Source organism: Zea mays, chromosome 10 (assembly GCF_902167145.1).
Source record: "Zea mays cultivar B73 chromosome 10, Zm-B73-REFERENCE-NAM-5.0, whole genome shotgun sequence".
Classification (NCBI taxonomy): Eukaryota; Viridiplantae; Streptophyta; class Magnoliopsida; order Poales; family Poaceae; genus Zea; species Zea mays.
The window spans coordinates 80,670,988-80,680,407 of NC_050105.1; the positions used below are offsets into that span (position 1 = coordinate 80,670,988).

The 9,420-nt window shown below is 42.9% G+C and overlaps 2 protein-coding genes across 2 annotated transcripts in view; one reads left to right on the forward strand and one right to left on the reverse strand.

Moving 5' to 3' along the window:
• Window positions 1-2,632, forward strand: part of LOC118473515 (serine/threonine-protein phosphatase 7 long form homolog) — an 81,635-nt gene extending 79,003 nt beyond the window's left edge. Inside the window, exons 4-5 of the mRNA XM_035963253.1 lie at window positions 1,288-1,563; window positions 2,552-2,632. Coding sequence (XP_035819146.1) covers window positions 1,288-1,563; window positions 2,552-2,632 — 357 coding nt within the window. The remainder of the gene's footprint in view (window positions 1-1,287; window positions 1,564-2,551) is intronic.
• Window positions 2,633-6,769: 4,137 nt separating this feature from the next.
• On the reverse strand, window positions 6,770-8,829 carry LOC100282755 (prefoldin subunit 2). Its single transcript, NM_001155661.2, has 2 exons — window positions 8,700-8,829; window positions 6,770-7,521 (listed from the first exon to the last, which is right to left on the reverse strand). Exon 2 carries the CDS (start codon window positions 7,515-7,517, stop codon window positions 7,077-7,079), a length of 441 nt encoding a protein of 146 aa, NP_001149133.1. The 5' UTR covers window positions 7,518-7,521; window positions 8,700-8,829; the 3' UTR covers window positions 6,770-7,076.
• Window positions 8,830-9,420: the final 591 nt, after the last annotated feature.

Here is a 9,420-nt window from a genome sequence, read left to right on the forward strand (position 1 = left end):
CCGAGTTCCTCGCGTCTGACACTCGGCAGAGCAATGCTTTGTCGAGTGCTATTCTTGGACACTCGACAAATTCTTTTTTTCTTTTTCCAGCCAATCTTTTTTGGTATGTGCTTACACTATGTAGATCTACATGTACCATTTTTACACAATTATAAAAGTGTTTCCTATAACTATTAAATTTAGTTCGTTTAATTGAATTTTCTCGGATAATTAAGATTTGAACTGCAAGTCACTCGAAACATGAAAAACCGTGAATGCAAAAATAATATCCATGTTATCTAGCATAAGTTACGACCGATTTTAGAAGCAGACCGGAATCTTCGAGCACCATGCTCACTAAACATGACCGTGAACTTACCATCAAATTGTTTAAAAATTGTATAAAACACAAACAAAGTCAAAAAATCATGAAACATGTCCACATGTCATTATATCATATATAGAGGTTGTGATAAAAATTTAAGAATGTTTCGAGAAAGTTGTGACACACTATGTGTAAAAACCTAAGTGGTCTACACATGAAATTATAGAGTTTAAATGTAGACCGGCTAGGTTTCTACACATAGTGCGTCACAACTTTCTCAAAACATTCTCAAATTTTTATCACAGCCCCTACATATGATATCATGACATCTAGACATGTTTCATGATTTTCTGACTTTGTTTGTGTTTTATACAATTTTTAAACAACTTGATAGCAAGTTCATGGTCATGTTTAGTGAGCATGGTGCTCCAAGATTTCGGTCTGCTCTTGAAATCGGCCGTAACTTGTATTACCTAACATGAATATCATTTTTGCATGCATGGTTTTCCATGTTTCGAGTGACTTGCGGTTCAAATCTGAATTATCCGAGTAAATTCAATTAAAAGAACTAAATCTAATAGTTATAGCAAACAATTTTATAATTGTGCCAAAATGATACATGTAGGTCTACATAGTGTAGAAACATACCGTAAGAAAGTTTGGTAAGAAAAATAAAAAAAAATAAAAATATACTTTGTCGAGTGTACAAGATTGACACTCGGCAAAGTAATCTTTACCGAGTGTCAGACGGGGGCACTCGGCAAAGGTTTTTAAAAACCCAAAAGCCATTCTTTGTCGAGTGCTTGTCAGCGGGCACTCGACAAAGAGGTCTTTGCCGAGTGCTTGTCAGTGGGCACTCGGCAAAGACGTCTTTGCCAAGTGTCGGATCCAGGGCACTCGGCAAAGTATATTTTTTAATAAAAAAATCTTTGCCGAATGCCAGATCATAGGCACTCAGCAAAGACGTTAAACTTAAACAACAGGCCCGCGCTCGGCTTCTTCTCACTTACGCCCGCGCCGCCGGTTTCATTTCTTACTCTTACGTCGTCGGTTTTCTCACCTGCTTCCCAGCGCTGCCGCCACCGCGGCCCGCCTCCCCGCGCCACGCCTCCCCGCCCCACCGTCGTCCCGTCGCCTCCCCGCGCCCGCTCTTGCCTCCGGCGCCGGCGCCCGCCTCCCCGCGACACCACCACCGGCCCGCGCCTGCCACCGATGCCACGGCCGCCACGGCCGTCGCCCCGACGCCGGTAAATAAAGTGGTAAGTTATGTTCTCTAAATTTGTTATAGTGATAAAATATAGTGGTAAGAATTCTTTGGATTAGAATGATTACCATTACTGTGAATAGAATCATATAATGTAATGGTGGATATGTTTAGTAAAATATAGTGATAATGATGATTGGATGTTGATTAGATGTGATTCACGACCATCGTGTCATTTGTATATCTATGTGTCGGCCATCGTGCTGAAACTTTTATTTGCAGGTTTTAGAAACCTCCCCGTGCAGTGGAGGTGGTGCCAAATTTTTCTATTGCTAGCCTTCTGTTAGAGGATGAAGGACCGTGACTGGATGTACACGGGCCATGTAGGAAGTAAAGATGTCACCCCTAAATGGATTAGAAAGACCGATTATTTAGAAATCGCCTTCATGACTACACCGCCATGGCACAGGAGGTCCATGGGTCAGAATACGATCCGAGGACCGAGCAGATCGGCCCTGATGTCCTCCTGAGGGTCGGAGGAGGCAAGAGACATGGGCGATACTGGATTACCGATGGGGCAATCGACTCGTCGTCCAGTCCCACTCTGTATCAGGTGCGAGCAAGGAGCACAAGCTCGAGCCCAGCCATACAACCTCGGCAGGACAGCTCACATCAACACATACAACAACTCGAGGTTAGTGTTTATGTAACTCATCATTCCTTGAGTTATATACTTTCTCTTTGAGTTACTATAACATTGGCTTGGAATATTATAGACCCAGCTAGAAACAGAGAGGAGGGAACGTCAGGAGATGGAGGCGAGGATGATGGCGGAGCGGGAGGCCCTCCTGGCAGATCATCAGAGGATGGCGGAGATGTTCCAGTACATGCAGAGCCTTGGCCCCGCACAGGGTTTCACTCCACCACCTCCATTGTTCTCTACAGCTGACCCTGCTCTGTTCCATACTCCCGTGAGTATCAAACTTCTAGTTAGATGTTGGTAATGCATCTGGTATAACACATGCAATCTCTTCTCTGTGCAGGAACAATCTGAGGCGGCATCCAACAACCCTCATGGATCGCCCAGCCCATCACCACACCAATCCAGCCGCCCACCTCGATGAGATATTATCTTTCTTAGTGTTGAGAATTGAGACTTATGTTCTTACTGTTGGTAATGCTTTGTGAGATACTTGAGACTTATGTTCTTGAGTGTTGGATACTTATGTTTGTGTCCGAACATGTTGGTAATGTCGTGAGAACTTGTTTGATTTATGGTCTTTATGAGATATGTGATGTATATGTGATATCTGTGATGTATATGTGATATCTTTTGTTTGTTTGGATGAAATAGAAAAAACAAATAAAAAAGGTGCATACTAGTCACTTTGCCGAGTGTAACACTTAGCAAAGAACCTCTTTGCCGAATGTCAGGGTCATAGCACTCGGCAGAGATGGAACACCTGGGCACTGGTAAAGTTTCTTTGCCGAGTGTTGTGACCCTGGCACTCGGCAAAGAAGCAAGCTTTGCCGAGTGCCTCCTAGCGCATTCGGCAAAGAAACTGACAAAGGGCACCGCTGGTGGCCCCTTTGCCGAGTGTAGGCCGTCGGACACTCGACAAAGAAGTAATCTCTTTGCCGAGTGTATTAGGTGACACTCAGCAAAGATAATATCTTTGCCGAGTGTCACCTAGAACACTCGGCAAAGGCGCCGTCTCCGTTACCAGTCGTTGTGATGACGGCTTTTCTTTGCTGAGTATCGAGTGTCTTGCCGAGTGTCCGATAAAAAATACTCGGCAAAGAAACCGTTGCTGATGTACTTTTCGCCGAACTCTCTTTGTCGAGTGTCACACTCGGCAAACACTTTGCCGAGTGCTTAAGGCACTCGGCAAAGCGCCCGATTCCGGTAGTGACGATGGTATACTCAGGGGCGAACGAACACAGAACGAGGACACTCTTGGCGGTTTTCTTTAAAACCCAGTAGTAGAAATAATTTGAAATCAATTACTTATAAAATATTATTTACTGTCATGTGAAGGTTGCATCGGCAAAGATAAGCTTCTTAAAATTATAATTATTGAGGAAGTATTTGAGGTCAACAATGACGCAAGAGAAGTTAAATGGTTTGATGATTTTATGTGTCGAGAAGTTGTTGGATGAGGTTGATTAAAATGATATAATCAACAAGTTTTGCAACACAAAATGTTAGAAGATATTTTTAGAGTAATATCAAGTAACTAGTAAGTGTTTATGGCTATATTTTATATTTGTCATCTTATAAACTTTTATACATTAATAAAATGTTTTTTATTTATGTTTATGGCCTAGGGTGTATGCAGTGTCGGACTTAGGAATTAAAGACAGCGTAGACGAGATTATCAAGTACTAATAGTTATAGCTAATTTTATATAAAAAGACATGTATATATATTTAGACTTGAGGCGTACTTTTGGCTGGCAAGGCAGCCTAGGCCCTAGGTTGTAGCCTGCAGTGCCTGAATGGTGGATCTGTCACTGGTTTAATGGGGTATCTATATCGGATTTCAGCTGAGTCCCTAAAAAGTCAGGAATGACATGGTCAAACATATTAGTTTCGAAAATAGTTTTTGTATATGTTGTTTTTAAAAAAGGTTATTTTTTTCTTCTAAAATATGACATCATGGTTCCCAGTGGCACCAGTAGTGCCCGGCCGTTTGCGTTTAATTTCCTGACAAAGCTGAAGAAAGGAAACACACGACTACACGAGCCTACCTAGTAGTAGTAAAGCAAAGGAACTAGTAAAGCATGAGCGAGGAGCTAGTAGGAGAGCCGGCCTCTACGGACGCAAACGCAAGTGAGTGGGCCATGAAAAAGGAAGCGTCGGGCGCCCGGACCATGGAGATGGCCGGCGAGAAGAGACAAAGAAAACAAACCAAGGCGATGGATGATCGGATGCGTGACCGTGTGATGAGTGTGACGCGCACCGGTGGTCCTGCCCCTTCCCTTTTCCAACGGTTGTTGCTGTCGTCGTGCTCTCCCTCCCACCCTCCCATCCGCTGCTTTCCCCGTTTCCATCCACGAGCCGATGAGCGGAGCAGCGGCTGCCGGCACCGGTCCGCCGCCGCCCACCGGAAGGTTTCCGCGGAATGGGGGCGACCGCCGACCAGAATTTCGATCCAGGCCCATCCTGCGCGCTTTATTTACCAAGGCGCGAATCGCATCAGTCTCATCACATATTTTAAACTTCACTCTGCAAATAATATTATCTACATTACAAATTTCTATCTTATATAATCTGTTATAGACAGCCTTAACACACTATGTATATGATCATACAAAATAATATTTTAGATTAAATATATAATAATTTAGGGTTTAGGGTTTATAGTTTACGACAACGAAAACCACCGAGGATGGTTTTTTTTTTGTCTTTTCACTCCCCCTATCTTCTCGGCCAACGGCGACCGGAGGTACAGGGCGTGCGTGGCCAGGTATTTAGTATTGGCGCAAAATGACCCACGTCAATTTTGACAAATGACAGCTACAGGTACTCGTGCTTGTGCACACGTGGTTGCTGTTTGTTTTTCTTATAAGAAAATACAAGCCGCAAGCAGATATTAAACTTATCTATCTTTGTTTATTTTTCCGGTTAAATTATGTTTCTGCTAAAAAGCTCGCATTATCTTGTTGTTCGTTTGCCCAGAGACAGAGAGAGATGGAGAAGATGCTTTCACCGGGGAGGCAAAATGAAATCCATCCGAGCCCAGAAAAGGGATGGGCCTGTCAGTGGCCCAAGAGATAGCTACGAGAGTCGACCGGATAAAGCCCACTGCGGCTTAGGCCCATCATGGCAGCCAGCCCTGTGGTCTTCTACTCCTCCAACTCACATGTTCCTTCCATATTTTTACATCTAAAAATACTCAAAATTTCAAAACTATACTCCAAAACTGAAATATTGCAGAAATGGATGCCTACCGTCTTACTAATAGAGATCCAACTATAAATATTTCTGAACTTCTTTTTTTTGCACTGAGGTCTCTATAGGGCGTCAAGCCTCTCCTCCCCTATGCTTTTCTACTTAAAGGGGTGTTTAGGACTGCCAGAAAACTTGTGAACCAGATCATTAGATACCCCGGAAAATTATGAAGCTAAAGTTATAAACCTTTAGATGACATATAGATAAGTCAATTTGTTTCTTATTTACCTGAAATATATTTTTAAAACTATTCAAATTCATATTATAAACCATAAATCCACGCTCGAGCTAGAACTTGTAGTAGTACAAACACCCCCTTATCATTATTAAATAGAGGGTGTGGTATATTTTATATGAGAAATTGTCACAAGTGGATTGATTTGAGTAGAGAGATGTAAAGCAATTAAGAAAGACATATCAAATTCAATCCCTCCTTATTACATTTTTTTGTTTTTTCTCTTAGATTCTTGTATGGCTGATTTGTGGGTGTTGTGCTTGTGATCCACAATGTTGCTATTTAGTTTTTTTCCCTCAAAATCCAACATAAACAGAGCTCAGAAATCCATCAAGTCCAGCAGGGAAGGAGAGTCAGACCTGTCAGTGCCCTATGCAGCTCGCGCATATGCATCCTCAGATCGACACTACGGTGACATTTGGTTCATAAAATATAATATAATTGGCAACAGGAATGATTCACAATTGAACACCGACGGTAATAACTTTGAATATACTAGTATTAATCTGTAGTGTGATATTTAATTACGGTTGAATTTAAATAAATATTGTTTAATACTATCAATTAACCATTACATTACAAATATGTAAACCAACCAAACAACACGCACATGTGCCTCAACGAGCTACTATGGTGATGCTTTGTGACAGGAATAGGAGACAGAATGGCCTGTAGCTTTAAACGGTCGTATGAGCGATGGGGAGAAACACACGTGTCGTAAGAGATAGAATAGCAGTGTCGAAAAACATGTGTGGCCATTCTTGAACTCCTTTTTTCTTTTCTTTTCAAATTCATACTTCAACTCCAATCTACAGAATCGCAGAGTGACGGGACAGCTGAAACATTCATTTGTATTATTCCGGCCGTTTATATGCTTCCGCTGAAACTGGAAGGTATGGCCAATGACAAACTAAACTAGAGCACCACACTATCTTCCACATGTTGAGTACTCAATTAATCCTCAAAACCATTAATAGCAGCTCAACTGTCAGGAGTTCACCAACCTCCAAGCACTGCATATTTTCTGCACCAGTTAAGTCCAAATAATCATAAAGACGACTTCCGAGGAATTATCTGAAAAGATAATAAAAAGGGGCCTCCAGACACAGACTGCAGCCCTGCGAAACTAGAGATGTGCCATCATTATCAGCAAGCAAGAAATACATTTGGTTAACCGAAACACCTGAACCTGAAGAACAAATGCAGAAACACATCGCACCTTGTCAAAACCATTCCAGTTTAAACACAAAATCGCTGGTTCTACAGAAGCATGTCGTCACCCCCTAAACACACACATTGGCAGAGAGGAGCAACAACCACCTTACTGTGGTCCAAGCATAAATAGCTTGTAGCACGCAGGTCTCTCTAATCAACTTAGATTACTGTCCGGCAGGACCAACAAGGACTCCCTGCGCAGTGCCTTCCTTCTTGCCGCCTTCATCCTCAGCGTCGCTATCAGCCTTCCGGATCCTGATCTTGTACTTGAGCTCAAACTCGGTTATCTCCTTCTTCTTCCTCTCCAGCGCCTCGTGCATGCGGGCAATCACCTCTTCCAGGCCCTCCTTGTTGCGCTTCACGGCAGGCATGACCTCCCTGATGGTCCTCTCCACTAGGACGCCGCCGATCATCCTGTAGCATCGCCTCGAGGGGTCCAGCGGCTCGATCGCGCCCATCACGAGGGAGTGCTCGCTGACCTCCATCTCCAGCTCCGTGATCTTTGTGTAGAGCTGGTTCATTTCGGTGCGCATGTTGGCGTAGGTGTTGGCGATTACCTGCTCGTTTATGGCTTCCTTGCCATCGCCACCTGCTCTGCTTGCCATTTTCCTAGTGATGCAGATAACCGGAGAACAAAATCACTAACGGCAAAAGCCCATGAAGAAAATTGCAGCTTTTAAGCACAGGTGCAAGACTGCAAGCTAAGAGTTCAAGATAAAACAATTAAAGCCAAACACATCGACATTTCCGTAGCACTAAATAGAGAACTATCATAAACATCACCAAGCAAGCAATATAATCAAACAAGCAGTAACCAAGGATAAGGAAGTTTTTTTTTTTAAAAAAAATAGCGTTACAATTTAAGAAATATGAGCAAATGGGGAAAATATTTTATATGCTATGCTGCGAAAAGTAATGTTCAGCACTTTGTAATCACCTCATCAACTATTTGAGTAAACTTGGTTGCCTGCCTCTCGTAAATCATACTACCAGAATTTGCCTCAGTTTTTGCAGGCAGTATTGGGCTGTGCACAACTAAATAACAGTCTTGCCTATTAAGTCAGTAAATTTGTCCTCGCAAAAAGAAAAAAAAAACTAAGTAGATTTACAGCTTGCTCGAGATGTAAGGAGGAATTTGTTATAAGAAAGCGATGCAGATCCTAGCTGCTAACCGTTTTATGACCATAACGGTATAATAAGCATTCAAACACAGGCTTCATGCTCCCTGCTGTAACGGGAATGGAGGAAGAGTAATAACATATCGAAAAGGATAGTTAACTGGCATAAACATTTAATGAGCATAGCAAATCCTATTCACGTAGCCCAGAAACCAATAATAAAAATAAAAATACTACCGCATAACACAAACTGGCCAAGAAAGAGAGAAAACTTGCATAGCAGAGCAATTCATCAGCCTAACATCTACTGGCACCATTCTCCGTTACTAATGACGCAACTTTACTGGCACATGATCGATAATCCAAGAAATAATAAAAACAGTGATTCCTCCCGGACACAAGCACTAGCATCACCTCAAAGCGGCACTATTATTTCTGGATGTAAGTGGGAGATGTCAAAAGCTAATACAGGACATACATTCATCACAGGGTTTTATTCAGCAAATAGTGACCCAGACGCAAATTCCCGAAGTTGGTAGGCATAACACTTGTAAATTAGTAGATCAGAAACAGATCCGAGTACACATACAGATAGTAGACAAATGGGTCAAGTTAGGGTTACGAAGCTCGGTTTCTCACAGAAGTAAGGGGGAGAAGGGGTGAACATACCTGTGGGTGCTAGTTCGTCGCCGGCGAAGGTACTGCCGAAGACCTGGGCGCCTGGCGTAGGGCGGCGGCGGTCGCGCAGCTGTCCCCACGAGCGAGAGAGAGCACGGCGCGCGCACGCGGCGTGTAGGGGAGAGAACTAGAGAAGGCAGGTAGGCACTAGACTGGGCAATAAAAAAAAATTGCCTGGGCCTGAGGCAGGCCTGGATGGGCCATGGGGCCTTTTTTTCCATCAGTCCAGGTCTCCAGGAGATGCTTCTGCGTAAATACTCTACGAGGGAAAAAAAAGACTAAGGGCATGTACAGCGCTCTTAAATGAGTCGTCTGTATGATGCCATGTCACAGAAATTTGCTTACGTGGACTATAATAAAAAGAAGGAAGAGGAGCTTGCCGTCGTCTCGTGCTCACATGCCAAGCGACGGCCTCATCTACCGTTGTACGAACAGGAGCATCTTTCACCAGAACTTCTCATCTCATATAGAAACCATTAAGGGCCTTAAATGAATTATAAATAATATATACATGATGTAAATAGACAGGTGATTGTACGAGCTGTCTATTCATCCGTCTGCATGTACTTTTCAAAAAAACTTGTAGATGGTAGCCGTCTGTGCACTGTACGTGCCCTGAATTATCCGTCTCAACTGTTGTCCAATTTTTCTGATTAAAAAACAGCTATTTTTAAGAATTAAAAGCATCTCCAACACACTAGTCAAATGATCC